Source organism: Helicoverpa armigera, chromosome 4 (genome assembly GCF_030705265.1).
Source record: "Helicoverpa armigera isolate CAAS_96S chromosome 4, ASM3070526v1, whole genome shotgun sequence".
Taxonomy (NCBI): domain Eukaryota; kingdom Metazoa; phylum Arthropoda; class Insecta; order Lepidoptera; family Noctuidae; genus Helicoverpa; species Helicoverpa armigera.
Genome location: NC_087123.1, coordinates 7,586,267 through 7,608,473, shown reverse-complemented (window position 1 = coordinate 7,608,473; position 22,207 = coordinate 7,586,267). Strand labels below are relative to the sequence as shown.

General features: G+C 34.7%; 2 protein-coding genes across 5 annotated transcripts in view; both read right to left on the bottom strand.

The window, feature by feature from the left end:
• LOC110375307 (uncharacterized) overlaps window positions 1-22,207 on the bottom strand; it is a 146,641-nt gene that overhangs the window by 81,073 nt on the left and 43,361 nt on the right. For all 4 annotated transcript variants that reach the window (XM_049847327.2, XM_049847331.2, XM_064034145.1 and 1 more), the window contains exon 4: window positions 11,749-11,857. In XM_049847327.2, coding sequence (XP_049703284.2) covers window positions 11,749-11,857 — 109 coding nt within the window. The remainder of the gene's footprint in view (window positions 1-11,748; window positions 11,858-22,207) is intronic.
• On the bottom strand, window positions 19,575-20,924 carry LOC135116753 (sodium channel protein Nach-like). Its single transcript, XM_064034290.1, has one exon. The coding sequence runs from the start codon at window positions 20,922-20,924 to the stop codon at window positions 19,575-19,577; it is 1,350 nt and encodes a 449-aa protein (XP_063890360.1).

Here is a 22,207-nt window from a genome sequence, read left to right as displayed (position 1 = left end):
ATATATTATACATACTCGTACCTATGTACATAGTTATAAGCAAGATCAATAACGATTAGATCCTTTTTTGTCGATTACCTACCAGTAATCGATTTTTCGCAAAAACGAATTAATGAATAATTTTAAATTAAATAATAAATTAAAATCCATAGATGCGAGTTTAACACATTATCATTTAAGAGCCGTGTAAATACGTTAGTCATTTGTATTTTGGACGCTGAAAAGGACCGCATTAGTTTCTAATTAAATGCTTATAGAAACAGAAAAAGTAATTGGATTTGTTTTAGAGACCCGCACTGCGACTATATATTCGAATTTAGGCTTTGACCTCATCCATAATGCAGAACGCAAGTCGGCGACCCCATACGTCTGAATACCTTCACAGGACTGAACAATGAGGTTCCATTTCATATCAACCATTATTCTACGCTTTTTGTAATGCATTGTATTTTCAAATTAAAATTATAACAATGACAAACAAATCAGAGTTTCTGTGTTTTAATTTTGCACGTAAGTTTGCAATTCATATGTGCAATGTTCATAATTATAGTGTTTATGAGATAACCTTTTTATATTGAGTAGTGAAGGAATTATCAGCTCCTTTTATCTTGTCAAATATACCCAAGGCTTTCTCATCGGTTATTAATGTCATCAGCAACATCATACTTATAATACTATTTAATGTACAAACCAAATACAGTACAATAGGTTTATAATATCTCATTGAATATTCTTTACATAGCGCCGTAGATACACCGAGTTAAGCGTTTATCGAGGTAGTTTCCCGTGCGAAATTCAACTAAAGCAGGCGGGTCACGGGTTGGTAAAGTTCAAAGGTTTTCCGAGACGATGCACTTGTGCAGGGTTAAATCTTGGGAGGTGGCTGGTTATTGGCGCGATAAATGCTTTGGAATGTTACCTCCTGTGTAGCCGGGTAAAGCGTCCTGCACAGGCTAAAATTAAATTGAAATTAGTATAGTTATCGGCACGGATATTGAGCTGCGCAGGTGAAGGTCAGGGCTCAATATCCCTGCGGATGATTATAACTATCTTTAGTTGATGTCTACAAATAGTATCATTCACAATGTTTGTTGGCTTCGAGCAATTGTCCTTCGAGTACATTTTTGGATTTGACCCCTAGGTAAAATTTGACAATATAATAATACCTAACGTACATATGTCGTCGTTTACTTTCAATTAAGACATACTGTAACTAAGTACTATTAAGTAAATAGTAAAATTGTATTACTTAACATAATGTTTAAGTTGTTATTACACTTAACTGTCTCCGTATTTCTGAAGCGTCGCCTTGCTTCACTGATCCAAATCATATGTAGCAGAAAGCACTGAGCTATGTAAAAACCGTACGCTTCGCAGCACATGTAAAATTGCGAGTTCCAAGTATTACACGTGTAAAATAATTTCAGATTAAACGCTAAGAGCCTACAAATATTGCAAGCCTGTCGTTTCAATTTAGCACAAGGTACATATTAAAATCGTTTAGGTATAAAGGAGACTTGCTTTACAAATTAGAAGCAGTATTCTTGTAATAAGGTTTGCTCGTAAATGTTAGTACCGTCTTAATATCGTTTGGTAATTTTGTTAGGATTAATAAAAAAAGTTATTTGTATCGTTTAGTATAAAAAAATGTTGGATCACAGAGAAAGTTTTAACATGTGTTCCTGTAGTTACTGTAAACTGTAAAGCCTTTACGAATTATTAAAAAATGTTCAAAGTTCAAATGACGCCATGTTGAAAAAGTGACGTTGACAGTTGACAGACAGAGCAATTCACGTGCCTCGTGGTCATGCTTTGTAATCAAAATCGACGCCTCCCACGCAGAAGGTCGGAACACATTTTTTTACAAAAATCGTTTTTTTGCACTATTACAATAATCTTAAATGTTATTACATATTACTAAAATCCAAATTTTAATATCTTCTATAAATAGCGAGTTTTTTGATGGATAATGGTCTTAACAACAATGTTCTCCCGCGCATAAAGTCGCGCGGATAGTTCCGACTGTATGCTCCGATTGATTGGAGTGAGGACGGCCAATCAGAGCGCAGTACCGACGTCGTATGTCAATCGTCGTATTCCAGCCGTCCCACGCAAAACGTCGAAACGTTTATGTTACGACTTTATACGCTGTAATCATACGTGTACTGTGTTCAGTTACGACTTTATACTAGTCAATAATTTAATTCTAGGAGTCGTAACTTATTCTTAAGACCATATGCGAGGTTTAAATATAACAATGAATAAAAGTATAAAGACGTATCATAGACATACGGCTGTATGCTCCGTTAAAAAAATAAGATACGATTTTCTGCTTTTCAATTATGGTTGAAAAATCATTAAAATTAACGTTCGAACTGCTTCGTTGTTCTAGGGGCCGCGAGTATGACTGCCCCCCACAAGGTATTGGGTTTGATTCCCGTATCGGGCAATATATTATTGGATTTTTCAATTTCGAAATTCTCATAACACGGAGTCTGGAATAGTGCCTAATGTTCGACAACAGGCATAACAATGGGATTAATAACTGAGTGGACTGTAATATTCTCCTGTCTCTTACCTCTCTAACCTATGCTTAACCCTTTGGGGAATAAAAGTCGTGATGTTATGTTTGAATTATGTTAAAAAGTCTCTATCTATGTATTTGTAACATGTGTCAAGGACAATGCTATTCTTTGTATAGTAGTCGGGCTCAAGTGTTGCCCACAGTAACTGAATAGTGTATAATGTTCCATAGGCTTATATTAGGTCCCAGACCAAAGCATTTCGAAATCTACCCCAGGAGTCCTGAGATAAACTGGTTTCAATCTTATTCAATATTCTGAAAAATATGCTTACAAACGAAGTCTTAGCTATTCCACTTTTATTACCTTAATTTAATTATATTAATTGATAAATACGAGTTATAGTATATGACAACTTTTTTTTAACCGACTTCCCAAAATGAATCCGTCGGTTACCAACCGATTTAAACAAATATTTTATTGTTTGAAAGGGTTTACTTCCTACGTAGTTCGTTAGACATGGAACGTCTAGATATGGAGACCCTAAAAAAATCAGTTGCAACTCTCGAAAATTATAGACACATTTAGAGGAAAACTTCTCACTCGAGTATATGTCTCAGATACCACAAAACAGTGGAGGTTAAGATCTGACCTGAAGATGAAGATGACAGAGAAACGAGGGAATTCCTCAACGGTGTCTACTATCTAGCTCGTATTCGAGAGAGATTTCTTGATAAGATTTTTCCAGTAGATAGCCCATAGCGCAGGGGTCTTGTAGATTTTTACCAAGAATTCAAATATATTGCGGTAATCGCCTTATTTTTCAGGAAATCAGGGTCAGTTTTTATTAGAAACGAATGCTTTTTAGAATTTATTTTAAAATCACAGTAAAAAAATTACTCATTCCAACTTTTTACAGTACTGGATCCTGACAGCCAGATCCTGAGATGAATGATAATGAATATGAACAAGACTTATTTGTCAGAAAAGTCTTGTCCGATTAATTTGTCAGGACCCCTGGGCGCGATTTTAAAAATATTTGAATTTCGTGTTAAAGTGAAGTAAAGATCCTATTTAACCACTCCCATTTACTGGGCAAAGGGCTCAGGCTTTGTAAATTGATTGTTCATGTGGAATATTACAACCGGTTTTCATGGAGACCTTTGGGACCAATATCTAAAATATTTCAATTTCGTGTTATGAGTGAAATAAAGAATCTATTTTGACCACTCCCACTACTGGGCAGCTGCCCAAGAATTTATAGAGTGACTATGTAAGGAGAACATTTGAACTGGTTTTCCTCGGGGCCCCTGGAACCGATTTCAAAAATATTTTAATTTCGTGTTAAGAGTTAAGTAAATAACCTATTTCAACTATTCCCGCTACTGGGTAAATACACTTTATAAAGTGTCTGTTCATGTGGAATATTAGAAATACGCTGTAACTATTTTTCCTCCACTTTCTAATGCTTCTTTCTTACCATTTGACTTTATTTCTCTAGCCTTAAACTAGTTATTTAAATGGATTTCGACAGTTTGCTCGTCGCATATAGTCGTAATTCAAAACTTACGTCGTTATTCGTGTTTTTTAAATCAAGTTTATGAACGCATACAGTCGTAACAAGAAGATACGACCTTTTTCAATCAAGTATAAGGTCGTAAGTAAGTAAAACGGGTTTTTTTCGGTAACTAAATTTTTTTATAGTGTCGAGCACCTGGGAATAAATTATTTAATTGTTAATTGACAGCATAATCCAAAAATATCTGTTGAAAACCTTTCAGAAAAAAAATTATCATCACCGCATACAAAAAACGCTCTCCTGTAAAAACGATTTTTTAGCCTTACGACCTTATGCGTAGGAGGCGTCGAAATGTTACACACAACCAACAGGTTACAACAATATTTGTCTATGCAGTTTTTGAACATACATACTTTTATGCAAAACGTTGCAGAAAAAAATGCATCACATGTATGATCTCTTTATTGTATTCCTATATTTAAGTGTGCAATACCTTGATATTATAGTACTGTAAATGTATACTCCAATTAGTACATTCGACTACGTTTATATTCATCGTAAAAGCCCAGGTATTAATTATTTTACCAGGTATTTTGGTCTTTATTCGGGGAAATGCGAAAAAGCTGGCTAGCTATTGTTTTATAAAGCCATTCTAGTTAACGAGTCTATTGTAGGTGTGTTGAATGAGCCTAACTAAGTGCGTATTTAGCTTTTTATTCATTTTATAAAAATGCATCACAATATATTTCTTTCAACTATTTCTAAGTTTTGATTGCCTGCCAGTTTGAATTTAATATCAGCTTTATTAATACCCTTCAAGTTTCTGCTAATTCTGATTTATTCTAGATAATCATCAGTCTCATACATAAACGAATTACAGCATCAAAATAAAATACATGAACTTTGGGCTCACGTAGTTTTTATTTCTGAAATAGGGCTTTACAAGCACTGAGCCGTAAGCACAAAGAATGTTATAAAATTCAATTGTGAAAGAGGTTAACAACAGACGGTTTTGTTGTGCACTGTAATCTTTAAATCCATTACCTCAATGCTAAAAGTATAAAAAGGTTCTAATACATTTTGTATCGGTACGGCTTAGTATAAGGGTAAAAAGCAATACACTCTCATACATAAAGTATTTGAGAAATGAGAAAACACGTTGGGTTTAACAAGGGGACAAAAATAGCCTGTTGGATGACGACAATCGAATCTTGATTATAAATGTATCATTGTTAGCTGTACAATACAGTGGCGCTAGTGGAATTATGACAAATGACCCGGAATTGTACCTGCAGTTCTTGATTGATGATTTATTCCTTCAGTGTTTATTTATCAAGGTAGCCTAGGTATGATTTTAGACAGTTTAATTAATTGAGGTTTTTTGCTTGTGCACGCAATTTGTATGGACGTTTTTAGAACAACCCCTTTTGATTACTTATGGTATAATGCACTGATTGCTAATGAAATTATTAAAGGTCACAAAGCTCTATGTATTTATTTTACATCTAGGTATATCATCTGGACTGAAGCATATTATTACAGCATAATATATTTTGTTTTATTTTTGAGTGACCTTTTGAAAACGGTAACGACTGTTTCAATATTTCGCATTTTGTGGAACCTCTATAGAGCTTAAAATCTGGTTTTCGGAATCCGACCATAATTTAGCAGTATTTCAATTACCGACATAATGTATGCATTAATATTAGCAGTAATACATGAACACCATTATAATTAGTAAAAGCCTATTCAGTTCAATTTCTGAAAACAAAACTCGGTAGATCTCGGGAGTTTGCCCTCGCTACATATTAGGAAATCGCGCACTGATTGCTTATGTGACCGCAATATTAATCAAGAAACCGTCTCTTTTGATGTTGAATGAAGCTATTATACTACGAATAAATCTATCAACCTTCAGGAAAATATGTGTATGAAAATTTAATATTTCTAGTTCAAACTAGATTAACCAACGTTTCCAGTGGGCGTAGATTCTAAAGGGAAACAAAACTAAAAAACCTTATATAAATTCAAGGAATGCCAATTGAACTTCGTTTTATAAAGGCAGCTAATCCATATTCAGTTTGGTTCAAGCTTTGTATAGTCTGATTTCTATTGTGAATAAAAGAATGAACTTGTGCAGTAACGGTTCGAAAATCTTCCAACAAAAGGAAGTAAAATTACGTGGAAACTAGTCGACGTACAACATTTTGCATTTTTCATATAATTTTCTATTGTCTGTTATGTGAGTGCTCCCTTATTCTGATTGCTAGCGCCACCTAGCGTTGAATAAAATATGCCCTAGCTTTTGGGGCAATAGTCGCATTTGAATATTTCTGTTTACAGGACACGGCTGGTAGTTTATTGGAGGCAGCTTTTATAACAGCAATTTTGAATGTAAAACTAGCTACTTACCTAATGCACAGGACTAAAAACGTTGGATAATAAGGATTACTGATAGGAAAATATGTTGTCATCCTATGAACGTAATTACAATCATACTTAAACGATTAAAATAAGAATCATACTAAAATAAAAATCGTCTAACCAGTATTAACAAGAAATTGCCTGTAATAGTTAACATGACACGACAGAACTCAAACAGGTACGTACCTACATAGTGTTTGCATCAGGACTTGATGCCGCGATAATACGTCGGTTTACTGAGCCCCGTGATAATGGACTGCTTCGGGATTATGTCGAGGATTCGGGAAACAATAGAGATTGTGTTATAGGATATATGCTGTTGTTATCCCAAATGTGACGGAATGCTGAGATAATTGTAATAACCTGTTTCCTGTGGTTTATTGAAGGCATTCTATGGACTTCCCAATTAAGGAATAGTCGTTGACTTTCAGTTTCGTTCTTTGTTATATTATACCTAAATACTTACATATAGGTATATTATATGACACTCAAAATAGCTTGAATACGCATGAATGATAAAGGCCGCCGCGACTATATTCACCGGACAGCTAAATGTCTAGCATAGGTCCACATATTTTATCCTCACCTTTGGGAGCCACTGACATGACATTAACAAATGTATGTAGGTGCTAACTATGTTTCAGTATTAATTAGTTTAGTGTAAATGTACCCGCGGCCTACCAGCTGCTATTCCCTAAGGTACCTGGAGTTACTTCTCAAGGACACTTTCCGTGCCTAAGCCTAATTGAGTCACGTTCCCCTTCAATTTGCGAAATTAAATATTATGAAGGTATTTTAAGATAAAATATTAATTAAACACAGAATATTATGTTGCTAAAAGTCTTCTTGGTTTCGGATGGGAAACGAAATTTTTGTACATTAACATACCATTAACTGCTGAAATGCGTAATTATTTTTCTAGGTCTATAAGTAAAAATATCACTTTTCATTCATTAAAATCTTCGAAAACTTAGAACAAAAAGTTTGTGGTTTTATCGGTAACTGTCAAGAAACAACGTTTCATCACGAACTTGAGGGAGTTATCTCTAAATTCCTTTTCTAAAATTTATCATCGCTAAAGTTACACCTGAAAGTTTTTGAAGAAATAAAGTTACCGGTATATCTGGACAGGTTGGGCGCCCTCTGGGGACGCAGTAAGTAAATTTTATTGGGACAGCTACATATAACTAGTGAGAATAAGTTTACCGACAACGTATTTTTATGATACAGTCGTAAATACAGTTTCCTATAGATAGATATTTTGGTCGCTCTATGAAATAATATTAAAGAAGAATTCTCTTCTTGTAAAACAGAAATCAAAGTCCATTATTGTAACCATTGAAATTGGCTTTAAAATAAACATCAAGAGAAACTGATTGGAGGAAAAGAAAAGCGGACATTGAAATAGACAATATAATATCCATAAAGTTCATTTTACTACATCAGTCCCGGCGGGATTTATTTTATCTTTGTAGCTAACGAGTAACTTCGCTCAGCGGTCGCCTATTGCATCAACCGGGGAACCGAGCGTTTCTTTTATTTGTCTGTAATGGCAGAGTTAAGTGCCTTCAGATTTGATTCCGCGGGAATAATTGGATCGTCTCGTTTCAATTAGAAGGGCCCGTTTGAAGCAGTCGTCGCCAATAGATCAAGCTAACAATAACTCTTCAACGATGAATAAATTAACTGCTGATTTACTGCCGCCGTTAGTGATTCACAAAGGCTTGGCACGTTGTCTCAAATGGCAGTTATATTTCCCACAAACTCGAAGCATGAAACTATTTAGTATGTTTTGTAATAAGGTCTTTCATAAACACATCGCTTCAACGAGATAAAAAGCTTGTAGTCTATTAAAACATCGCCGATATTAAAATTGCTTGAAGGAATACATTTTATGCAAATTGTCTAAGCATGACTGTTTTATGTCTGTACAAAGGTACACCGTTAAACGCAATTTGAACAAAACATTTTACTTTTTTCTGTTTCGTTTGGGAAACAAAACAATTTTATTTTTATTCAATTTAAGGTTGATGGAAACAGCTTTTGTGTTGGGAATGCAATGCATATTTAATACTTTTGGGTCGCGATCACAAGAAAAGGGTTCTTTCGACGTTTTATTTTAGTTTCGACATCTCTATTTGAGAGCCCACCAAACATCACTTTATGTTTCTATTAGTCGCCTCCCCCCAGTTTCACTTCCCTTTTTGGGATAAGTAGAAAATATGTAAAATGTCCGAACAGATAATTAAAAACACTTATCATCATTTTGAGTAAAAACTACTACATTTGCTTCAAATCTGGAAATTACTACATCGTTTTGAAACAAACTTTCAGTTCATAGAAAGGCACACCGGCAAATTGTTACAGAAATAAAGTTGTTCTCACGGCATAGGACGGAGGCAGCGAATATGTAACTAGCGAAGCCAACTGTTCTAAAGGGAAGAAACGCAGATGCGCTGACAAGGCTCTGACGGATAAGCTTATTACCTAACTTATTGGAGTGTCAGATATATAAACGTTATCGTATTCATATGTACCGTATGTTACTTTTCTTTATTTCCTTTATTAATTTGAAAGGAAAAAAATACTCTTGCTTGAATCATACTTGTATTTACTTTCGAGTCAATTACCTACTGCCTTCATCAAAAGATTTTTTTGCCTTTAATTTATCGAAGTAAATACTCGAATTTGACAATTTCAGTATTGAAAATTACAAAGGAAATGATTTATTTTTTTACCTGGATACAATTATGTAAACTTTCTCTGTCCATTACTATCAGTAGTCATGCAAGATATTCTGTTGAGACTGCGAAGGATAATACAAAAAGGCAGATGCGGGTACGGTAGATATAGCCTTTGTTTGCTTAAGGTTTTTGGTTCTCTGAAATGTCTGTCACGTTTCAGATCTTCATACATCGATTCTTCTATGACGGGGGTGCGTTAGGTAAGCCTGTGTTTTGATGTGACGGATAAAGTACCCATCTTAAACTTGTCAGCAGTCAGACGTCAGTTACGTACTTAAGAGTAGGTATGCCGATATCGAAAATGTGAATGCCTTATTTAAAAGAAAACATTGGTATTTAATGATATCAAAATAATATTGCCTAATAATAACTGAAGGAATTAATTAGGTAATATTATTAGATGGCTTATTCAGCACAATACAAGAGGTAGGCGACCTTTGCCAAGGGCCAATAAGCAAAATGTATTACGTATTTCTAGATGCTGGATTAATAAATCGGTTACTGATTAGCCCAATAAGTTATTGCCTTCAGGGGAAATACGTATTATGTAGGTATATTAATTATATGGGTACAATTTGGAGTTTTGATCAATCAAAGCGTACTATAAAATTCTATTGCCAAAACTGATAAATACATATAATTTAAAAGAAAAATGTCCCTAGCAAAATTTAAAGGAATAAAATATAAAAAAATCCCGTCCCATCAAAAAAGGTAATATTTGTACAAAATTCACCAGCGTTATCACATTATATTAAGATGGCAACATTTTTTTCCCTGTATTGTGTTGCTATATTTACGAGGTCGGGTCAGGCGTACCTGAGTGATGTCTACGGCGGAGTTATGTTGGCCCTCTGGGTAAATATGGCTTTCATTTATCTAGGCCTTCATTTAATTAAACACCTAAATGTTATTAAACCTTTGGAGAATAAGACTGCAGAAAATAATCTCGTTATTGGTTAAGTAACCAAAGAGAAAATGAAAGATTCTGATCTTAGGTCTAGCTTATTTAAAGCCCTTTGAATTCAAAGCAAGTTTTTAAGTAAATTGAATTAAATTCTAAAGTTTATGTTTTGCTTTTATTTACAGTGTACCTAAAAAGATGTTAGAACACCTAAACATGTACACACTTGAAAAAGATTTAATCATTTAAGTTCAATATAAACTTTGACTTTATTTACATAAAGAAGTTAGATTTTCAAATGCGCTTCAACTTTAATTATCTGTATGGTATGCTTTGCAAGACGGTAAATCCATTCGCCCAAACAGCCAATAGAAGCTACTGGATTCTACCACTTCGGATCTCAAACAAAGGTATGTAATACCTGTCAACAACAATAACAATTGAACGCTACATTCCACTCTGTCGTCTCAATGTCTAAGTAACTATGTCATTAAAGCCATGTATTCACTGAGAAACAATTGTTTATAAACACTGTTTCAGAAACAAAATCTACGTGTTTCTGAAACAAATAATTTTGTTTCTGTAAACACTACGTGTTTATCGAATGTTTCTGTGCTCACCCGTGGCGGGGAGCACAGAAACAAATCAGTTGCGCAACATGTGCATACAAGTGTGGACGCGTGTTTCATTTGTTTATAAACGCTAAATAAATGTCTTCATAGCAAGTAATTTCTCTTTTCTTTTTCTTTTTCTTTTCTTTTTACTAGAAATGGACTTATGCAAATAAATGTAGGCACCACACAACAACACTACTTCCTCGGGCGACATATTGTAAACATCTGACGGCGTGGACGGCAGTTTCCGAAACATTGTTGCTGTAAACATCTACGTGATGTTTCAGAAACTGTGTATCTGAAACATTGTTTCCCAGTGAGTACGTGGCTTAAAGATAGAATCTCCAAAATGATATTTTGATTTCAAATTCCCAAATAAATTATAACGCCAGCTTCCGCCGTCAAATCGAATCGTCGACGTAGACGATAAAAATCCATGTAAAATTTTAAAAGAAAATTGTTCTTATATTACTTACATTATTCAAGAATATGGCGTTACTTCGTAGTTTGTGATTCTAATAATATTCAAATATTTGTGCATGACTAGAGAATGTGGCTCAGATTGCGGAAAATGTAACGTATCGGGATCTGTCGGAATTTGTAACATACCTGTGGTGAAAAAATATTTTTAGCGAGTAAAACAGTCATTCACACGGAGCCGTGACGAGGTAGGCAGTTTTATTCTAGGCTAATCTAGTTTTCCCTGAAATGGAAGCTTTTTGGATTGAAAAAAGACACGAGATGAAACCGGCAGGTCCGAATGCTTTGCCATCGGTGTTCGCGGATAATACAATTTTTTGACGAATCATGCCTACCCTGATTCAAATGATACTGAGTGAATTTGTTTTGTGAATGGAGTCCTTTATCATGTAAGGTTCTTTTTGGAGATTATATTATGAGTATGAGTATACCAACAATAATATATCGTAGTTGTTCGTGAACATTTTTGCTTGGTAATAAAAATTATTGACATGACAAAGACTGCATGATCCATATTTATAAGTGTCTTAACGCTAAAGCTTACCTCTCTTTCCTCAGCTCACTGCTTCGCTTACGGAAGTTAGCGACGAGGATCTGCAACTCTGAAGAGTGATGCTCGTATAGTTGGGACAGCTGCGTCGTGAAGTCAGCCACTGAAACAAAGGTAAATTATAAACTAAAGTTATAATAATGGTAAGTACGAAGGTTATTTATCTACACGAAACTGCAACGAAAGCCTGAAATAAAGTGTCAGGTTATGACTCAAAAGAATCATAGATAACGTGAACATTTAATGCATGATGGTAAGGATTCTCCTCTAGGTCTCCTCACTGACGAAAATACAGGACATCAATTTATTGGGACATAAAGTCGTGTTTACTGTAATTCAAAACTTTTTGGAAATAAATTAGTATATTTTACACACTTTGATGTAAGAACATCTGTTCCCAAAAAGTTAGTACCAAAGGTAAACAAGTTTCAAAGCCACAGGCTCATTTGAGGTTGAGATAATCCCACACAAGGCTCAAAACAACTAAAATTTGTTTCTAAAACTTATGGATCATGTTTACCAAAAACTTGTACTTGAATTTACACACGATACACGTGATTTTACAACTCATTATAACTTTGTTTACAGCCGGGGTATTGTTCATAAAGGTTCAATACATTGGTTCATTACAGGTATAAGAGCTAAATTAAACACTTTTACTTTACCGTGGTAAGTTGCGAATAACTTCGTAAGTATTTTCCTTCATGTTAAGTAGTATACTATGTTCAATACTTGAGCACCAGTGGCGTTAAAAACAGAAAAGTTTGAGAAACACAGAACAGGCACATTGATCATCAAGTTTCAGTTGTTTGATCTAAAAAGTTAAATTTTCTTCGTATTATGGAATATGTTAAGCTGGAATTTCTCAGAATGGTAATTTTCAAGATTAATAACTTTGTAGAAGAAGATGGGAAGCTTTGGGTAATCAGCGGTTCAGACGGCAAAAAATCGAAGAACTTACTCTTGTACTCAGAAACTTATTCTTTTTAGTATTTTTACTAAAATATCGGCATAAGTTAGAAACCTACGCTTAAGTTACCTGAAAAAATTATTTATTTACGAGATAAAAGATGATTTTTTGACCGACTGCGCCAAAAGGAATTTTGAGTTTTTCAAATGTATTTACATAGGTAAGTACATTTCCTGTCAGTCTTTTTGATAACAACTTTGTGAATAAAAAAAAAAATGATTCTTGTCAAAGTCTGATACTTAATTTTTAACGTACCGTATGTACTATGATACTAATATGCGATCATCTTCATACTGACCCCAAACAAACTATCGACCTACTAAAAGTTTGCATTCTACGGGACTTCTTACGGTAAACACAAAATTATAATAAAGGACTACATTTCCTTGAACCCACGTGAAATATTTGCTATGTAAAGATTCATTGGAAATACATTTAAAACTTTTAGATGTATTACCGCAGTGGGATTAGACTCGCGCACGAGTTTTCCAAAGAAATTTGATCGTTGTACTTCGCAACTTTGGAGTTCCAAACATTTTCCCTATTAAACCTGTAAGTACTTAGTTACCTGTATTGGAAGTGCACTTAAACAACCTAAGCTTGCGTATATACTTTAGTTATTCTATCTCACGCTTAAACGTTACAGTCTATGTATATTAAGCGTATAATATCATGTCCAAAAAATATATTCAGCAAATTGAATACGAGATAGAATTTCACATTTTTGTGTTAAGGGATCGTTTCATGAATTATGTACAAAAAATATGGTAAATCGTCAAGATGTTACAACGGTTACATCAATATTCTAACGCAGTGAATCAAATATTTTGCGAACCTACGGTTTTTCAGGCTTAGCTGAATCAGCGAAAATGACCGATGATTTTTTTGAAGAATAATAAATAGTGTTTTTGACTGTAAAATTATGATTTCAATATGATAAACATACTATTCCTAAGTAACCTAGTTCTCAAAATTGTAAAAATAAAATTCGAAGTAAGGCTTAACAACATAAAAATAAAGCCTACAAGTAAGTTCAACTTTTAAGATGTCTGCCGTTCGCCGAACTGACCGAAGTCTGCAGATTTTGAATATTCTATGGAAGCAAGAGCAGGCTCACAAAGTTTTTAAATTTATAAAGTCGTGAACATAAACGGAATAATTTTATGAACGTGCTAATATTGTAAGCTCACTGCAGTCTAGTTTAATGCAGGTACTTAGGTAGTACTTTTTATATTTGATTTTATTGATATTTTAGTATGACAAGAGTAAAGTGAAATTAAAAATATTTGAATTTATTTTAGTAACAAAACAGAAAATTTTATTTTAGAATATTTTAAAAACATAATTTTGAAAGACAATTTAAATAACTTACGTGTTTCTTTAGAAAGCCTAAAGGAACTAATTAGCCTGAGCTAATTGCTCCTCTAACCTTGTGTAATAAAGCAATACCTAGTAGGTAGTAATCGTAATCGTCTTTGATGGTGTTAGAATAATTAATACATCAATTTACTCGTAAACAGATTACATCGTTGAAGGCATTATTAATGATTTGATTAGATAAGTACTTCTAAGGGCTTAACATTAATGTTTGATATGGGAACTCAAACTAAACATAAGGTTGTAGAAGGCTTAATACTACATTTTTACGAAACACATTTACATAGGTACACCGTATGTACTCACCTACATAATAAATCTGTATCTTATTGAACTTACGAGATATTCATTTCTCATCAAATATAAGCCTTTCGGTTTGGAATTCAATAATTGGCTCTATCGAAGCGGAGCACGATTTGAAGTTGCAGTTGGCAAACTATTGATACCGTATTTTAGTTGCAATGTGGAAAGCGTAATTTCCTCTTAATTTCAGTGGCGTAGGTAACTGTAACTGGTAACTGAATCATAGTTTTGCTTTCATTGCACGACAAGTTATGAAAAGTAAAAACCACTGTTGAATTTAATGGACAACTCAATGTTAAAATAAAGGATGCAAAAACAAGTTTTTAAAAACAACTCATTCGCTATTTAAAACAACATACGCGGAAACGTTCTCGTAACAAAACACGTCGAAATTCTCTGTTCTTTCACTCCATTGAGCAATTCGACGCAAACCTGTCAGGTGTCCTATTGTGAATTTTAAAACAATTCACAAAGGGATCGGGAGTAAACCGGCAGTATCTTGTGAATAACATGAACGACGAAACAGATGGTAGGTAACTCTTGAATAATACAGTTCATAAGTCGGAGTAGACGGTTAGGTCAATCACACGGCTTGTTTAGACAATCTGGACGTAAAATTAATTTGACGCTGCAGGACTGGCTAATAAGGTAATGTAATGTAAGCAATAAAGTAATGTAAGGTGAAAAGTTATTGTAGTTTTCTTCAAACACAAAAAAAATGGGAGTAAAGAATTAAATTGTGTTATTATCATAATATATTAAACTTACAATTCTATGTTTATTTTTCAAATGAAGAATTAGGTACTAAGCCTGAAAAACCGATGGTTCGTTAATTAGTAACTTTCTGACTGTTATAATTCGAAATTACTTTAGGTACTTTAACCCTCGTTGTTGAAATAGATTTCATAAATCCATATCCAACCTTCAATTTGTTGAGATCATTACGAATCGATATCGGATTGTGATAATTATACCCGTATCAATTTCGATTGTAATTAATTACAAAATTATAAGTCTTCCATTTGTTAACGATTTTAATTGAGGTTGAACTCCTGAAAATACCTTGGAATTGGAGCATTATTATATTCATGGACAGTATTGAGGAATTTCTGAGAGATCTTGTAATAATTTTAAACATTTTAGGTTTAGGTTCTGCGAAGGTGCGGGCCTGTGTGTTGGGTTATAGGTGAATTTCACTAGAAATCTAGCTACCTCTATAAATCCTGTCTTAAATGGATATAGTTATTTTATTAAGATGACTGTAACGTTCATTGTAATGACTTCTCGTAGGACATTCTAATAAATAATAAGTAAGAAAATAGATTTTAAGATCTGCTGACGTGAGCTGCTCCGGCAAAAATCTCTTTATTGCAAAGGTGACTTTTAAATTATTAAACTTTTTCATTATACAAATATTAATTTTAACTACAGTCACAGATGCCGCATGAAAAGTTTTCACATTTAGTTTTAGCTTTCTATGGCAGGTAATTGAGATAAATTGCCTAAATCATGATAGGCATTTTATGTTGATCTACGTAGACCTTCTAGTACATTAGCCGACACTCCGGTGTAGTGTCTGACTGCCTCGTTGGTCTAGTGGTCGCAAGCGCGGCTGCTGGGCTCGAGGTCTCGGGTTCGATTCCCGGGTCGGGCCGAAATCGCTTTGTGGGTTTTCTTGAACTTTCATAAAGCAGCCCGTAGTCTGGAAGTTGGTGATCGATTCACCCGTGCATCGGAGAGCACGTAAATGTCGGTCCTGCGCCTGATCTCTTTCCGGTCGTGTCGGATTGCCGTCCCATCGGGTTATGAGGGTGAAGGAATAGGGAGTGCACCTGTGTCTGCGCAAATGCTCGTGCACTATAATATGTCCTGCGCAGCTGGCTGATCTCCTTAAACGAGAACAGCTGCCGTGGCCGAAATCGGCCGTGGACGCCATTATGTAGTGTCTGACACATTTAACGTTACGTAACTTATTCTGTCCGCAACTCGGACACTATCGGATTATTTTATACTGTTTAGAGCATCGGAGTTAAGAGTTCTGAAGTTTGTTAATTGTTTAAACTTGTTTGTGACCCTATTCTCTCGTATTCGGTGACTGTTGGCGTGGCCTTTAACACAATGTTTAATTTCATTATTTTATTAAAACCTCTCTAATATTTAAAGAGAATTTGATAGCAATTTCAAAATGTGGTCTATCCGATACAGTGGATTTGAACTATTATTACCTTAGTTTAAATTAATACCTAACTCGAGTCTGTCACTAATTTGAAATGCCTTCATAGACTTGATATTGACAGAAGTAGTTCACAGATTCTGATTACTAAGGTCAGATCTATTTTGTCAATAGTTCATTATACAGATGATATCAGGCACAAAGAAATTCGAGGGTTTGCGGTACGAAATCGTGGCGACTAAATTGACCTTTCGCGCAGTACAGCGAAAATTTGTTCGAGGACAAAAACTTTTGGAGCCGAAAATGGAAATTGGAAAGTTCGTTGACCGTTTGACATATCAATTCAATTCTATCAAGTCAGATTTCTATCTGAGAAATGTTAATTGTGATCAAAGAGAATTAGCATCAAAGGAATGTTGTAATTTATGTTCTGAGGTTTATTAAAGATGTTTTTGCTAACGAGTACATAGTAAATTGAATACTAAAGTATAAATTGAATACTTTATTATAATTCATGTTTTGCCATAAATGATGCTCCTTTCTTTACAGAGGCACTATTTGGAGGATAAAGTACCTAGTATAAACTTTCACGAAAAACTTTCAGCAGATTCAACTTGAAATACTTAGTTTCTTCACAAACTTTACACTTCTAATATTAATAAGATAAAAAATCGGCCGATAGTTTGTTAAACTTAACGACATACTGACGTTATAATCTATACTAATATTATAATGCTGAAAAGTTTGTTTGTTTGTTTGTTTGAACGCGCTAATCTCAGGAACTACTGGTCCGATTTGAAAATTTCTTTCAGTGTTAAATAGCCCATTTATCGAGGAAGGCTATAGGCTACTTTTTATCCCGGTACGGGAAGTAGTTCCCACGGGATGCGGGTGAAACCGCTGGCAGAAGCTAGTCACTGAATATACGTGTGGCCTAACTATGAACTAATGAAGGAAATGAGACGAAACCGATTTTATTTTTCAATATAATCAAAATGAATACCAATACACTTCTAACATCTGCGAACTAACATTTTTTCACCTTTATAAAAGTAATCACAATTTTACCCCAAAAAAGGCACCCTATTGCCTTTCTAGGGGGCTTTTCATCCTTATAACGCCATTCTATTGACTCGCGCTTGCTTTGTGGATCATAATACAAAATCATAGTTTCATCACCAGTCACTAGCTGCTCGATCACATCTTTGAATTTTCCTCCACTAAGATCCAAAAACTCTGAAACGCAACGCCCGTCTTAGTACCGCTGAAAGAAGTTTCGGTACCCATCTTGCACTCACTTTTTTCATGTGAAGATGTTCACGGAGCGCATGATGAAAAATACTTTTAGGGAGCCCAAGGCTAGCTGCAATTTCTCTAATCTTCAAACGGCGGTCACTCCGAACCTCCACTTCAATAGAAGCAATTGTTTCGGAAGTGAGCACTTCCACATACCAACCGTCATACCCAATGTCTTCGACGGTTTCTCTCCCGAGGCGAAACTTTTTAACCAAATTTTTCACTGTGTTATAGGAGGGGACAGACTCCTTATACACGCCATCCATTCATTTTTTTATTCGCGCAGGGGATAAACCTGCTTTAAACAGAAACTTTATGAGACTTCGATACTCAGTTTTCGACATTTGGAAAAAATACGCGACTCTCGTGATTCAAATGCCTGCTAAACTAAAACTAAGCATTTCATGTCGATGCGTGTTTTTTATATTAAGTACACGATAAACGTACTTTTTAATGCCACATAACATGTAGCGATATGTCGCCTAGAACTATATCAGGCCAGTTCATTATGGGACCGCCTAGGTAATTATTGGCATAGTAAAATACCCTTAGTAAAACACATACCTACCTACATAATACACAGTTTTATTTTATTCTTCGTGAAATTCTATTCCAAACCATATTAGGTTAAATATAAGATATAAAAATACTAAGGCATACAGTACAAAATATAGCAACAAAAAAGAGGATGATACTATTACAATCCAATCTCTTCAGTAAATCTTGTTACAAAATGTAACTGTTTTGTGATTACGACAATAATTTAACATAATATTAGGATTCCGACAAAGTGATAAAGAACCGGAAAATGGAACCGTAAAATTGTCCTCAGTATTTTTAAATATGTTTACATTTTGGGCCATTTTTCTTTTTAAATATTCAGTGTCTTTTATCTAAATGAATATTCATTGTCTACTCTTCGGATTGTGTTTTAAACTCTTTTATGGAAAGAGATTTTGTACTTGGTGTAAAAATGATTTAATACCACCTTATAAGGAAATTGTAGCCAACAGCGTAGGTAAACACTATAAAATATTTTTGAAGTAAACAAGCAATATGATTTAAACAAAAAGTACATTTGGAATCTTATTTTATGAAAGACACAATTACTTTGCAGAATTATCTATACAGTGGATTTATTGTCATAATCGTATTACATATTTTAATCAATATTTAAGTTAGCAACAGTAACGATAGGTATACAAAAATATGAGTCGCTGATAAATCTCACAATATCCTGTATTTCTTCCGTACCGTTTTTGGACGTAAAATAAAAATCCTTTGCGTAGCCAATTTGGAGCAAAGAAAAATGTTTACAAAATAAAAGATACTAAAACATCAACGTTCTTCTGTTGCTTTCCGACAACAAATAGACACAAAAAAACTAATAATAAACATCATTTACAAACTATTTCTGTTACTAATACGAAGAACGGGAAACTTTGTGCTTTAGGAAACTTATTTACCGACTTTGTTTACGTCGAGTTTCGGACGAATGGACTTAGCCGAGATGTGCCAGCAGCTGGCTTCGATAAATTTCTTTAGCAAATTCAATCCTTCACGCGTGTTTGCTCTTACATTTTGTATGAGAAAAATTTGGTGCAAGGAAATTCCTCTTTTCCAGCCAACTATTACTAAGTTTTAAATGTGCTGAAGCAGTAATAATGTCGCATTTCAGTTTATTTATTAGGTTAAAATTTTTTAAGCAAACTTCCATCTCTTAAAACACAGATAGTACATAATTTCAACGATCGAAAGCAGGGACCCACCAAAGCAAAGTCCGAAGCAGTTCCCCATAGCCACGACTAGATCCAACGTAGTGCGCGCGACCTGCCTTGTGACTCTCTGATACGGCCTGTTGTTCAGTATAAATCGAGCAGGCTTAACTTTCAACTCCTTTTCAGGCTCCAACAATTTCTTCGAGACCACATTGTAATCGGGTTCCGTACACGATGGCAAACAATCGCAGTTTAAGCCAGTCTCATTCGTACCGGGAACCTGTAGCTTTCTCAGTACTTTGTAGTGCTTCGTCAAACACTTTAATCCCTCCAAATCGCAATATTGATCTTTGTATTGGACCGGAGATAAGTGATGTGTACATCCACAGAGCTTCAATTGGGCCTCAATACGACATTGAATAATACACACGGAGTAGCTGTATTGTTGGAAGGCTATGTAGCTCGCTGGAACTTCGTCAGGGAATCTACATTGACGTACCTCGGGAGCGATCAAAGGTACTTCCGGCTCATTCACCACATCCATAATTGAAAACCTCACTGTTGCTTCTGCTCCGTATAGCGTCGTTATCCTCCGATCATGTTCCATATTCCAAAAGGGTATGTCTTCTGGCGAATGAATGAATGACTCGTAATCTTGTGATAAAGTTATTTCGAGAACGCCCGCCTCTGGGTTTTTTGCGAGAGCGGACGTGGAAAACATTTTGTAATTTCCACCAACGTGCTTGTTGTTAATTGAATAACATCTACCGTACTCTGTTTGTAGAGGTTTGAAATATTTACAGCAGTTAATTTCTTGGCCATTCCACTTGCACGATTTGAATAGGTATTTGCAGGACGTGCGGAATTTCGACACAATTTCCGAATAATCACGAGAACACAAAGTTGTATTTAGGCACGTTGAAGAGCAACTGAAGCATGTTCCACTGAAGAAAGTTATTTCGGCGAGAAAACGATCATACTTTTGTCCGTCCTTGAGGTCGAATAACTTGCTGAGTGACCAAAGTTTTTCAATGTTTGCAATCTCACAGACGGTGACCGAGGCAAATGTCGTGTTCCAGTCGAGGTAATCAGTGCGCGTCGTGAAGCGTATTGTGTTCTCCTGGTAATGATCGTAGTACTTGCGAATTGTCGCCACAGCAATGATCCACACGTGAATGTAAATTATGAAATATATGATTCTGTAAATTAAGTGAACATCTTTGCGAACTAGGTAACTAGGCCCGTGAACAGTGAGATTTCTACAAGTGTAAATAATTCGACGATAAAAGAGTAAAATATGCTCTTTGATTTTAGGTAAACAGTGTATCTTCATTTTGTTTAGCTTTTATATGGTTTGAACAGAAACGTAATCGGAGTCAGAATGGAAGGTTTGTAATGGGACCGTTATTTATATAATGCACGGATTTAACGATCACACGAAAGGAATCCATTTGCTTAATGCTTCAGATGTGGTATAATACACATAACGTTAATTAATGTATAATAGCATATAATAGAAGTAAAGGTACGAACAGACGAGAATAAAAATATGAACTCCGTTGTTTTCTGCTTTGCGGTTTGTTCCTTTTGTAACTTGTAATTAATAAAGTGCGCACTTGTGGTATGAAAATCACATGTTGCTGTTGAGACCTCGTATTGCGGTGGTTAGTGCAAAATAATGTATTTTAATTAGCTGCAGCCACTTCCACAATTGTTATTTTAATTTTCTTCAGCTATTAATTACGTACGTCAGGCAGTTAGTTTGTTGTTTTTGTAACAATATCTATATTTAGACGTGCTGGCTACCTACACAAGTACCTAATTACAATTACTAAAAGTTTTTGCAGTTTCATAATATTTATACACCTTGCAACATAAAACATGAATCACGCTATTTAAACTTCGAAATAAACGTGGCAACGCCAATCAGCTTATTAGCACCTAGTCAATTATTAGGCATTATATTCACTAACGTAATAATATGTTGATAAAAAAGCTCGTGTAAAATAGCCCTAAGCAAGTTAAAAGCTTAACACAGAATGGACTTTTAGGTAAAATGTTTTAACAAAGCCTAGTAATGGTCTTTGTTTATTTTATTGTAAATGTAGTATTATATAGGTAAGACGTAGAATTTAATACAATACTTTACCCACAGAGTTCACGTTTACTCCCAGGTAGGTATGTCTCAAGGGAATGCACGAGAAATTTAATATTTTTGCTGCATTTATTAATATAACTGAGTCTTTGTCCTATTAAATATCCTCATCGTCTCGTTTTACCGTAGACCCGAGCTTTTCCTACCCACGACCCGGGGTCGGCACCGCGTGGTTCTAATCGCTGGTAGCTAACCTTAATTATCACTTCACCTCAATTTATACAAGAAAAAAATGTATAATAACACAGAATAAAACGTCTAATGATGACAAAATATGTTGGCTTTGCGCCATTTTAAATTATCTAGGTGTACTGAAAACTCGAGTTCTAATTTTTCTTTTATAAAAAAGTAATTACGTGCTTACATACACTGGGCTTTCGTGTGTTATAACGCTGGCTTAAAACGCTAATGTACAAACGTTGTAAAATAAAAATATAAAGAATCCTTGAATGCATTGTTGA

What these genes read in the sequence shown, in the direction of transcription:
- LOC135116753 (XM_064034290.1), bottom strand. Translation starts at nt 20,924, where the DNA reads ATGAAGATACACTGTTTACCTAAAATCAAAGAGCATATTTTACTCTTT.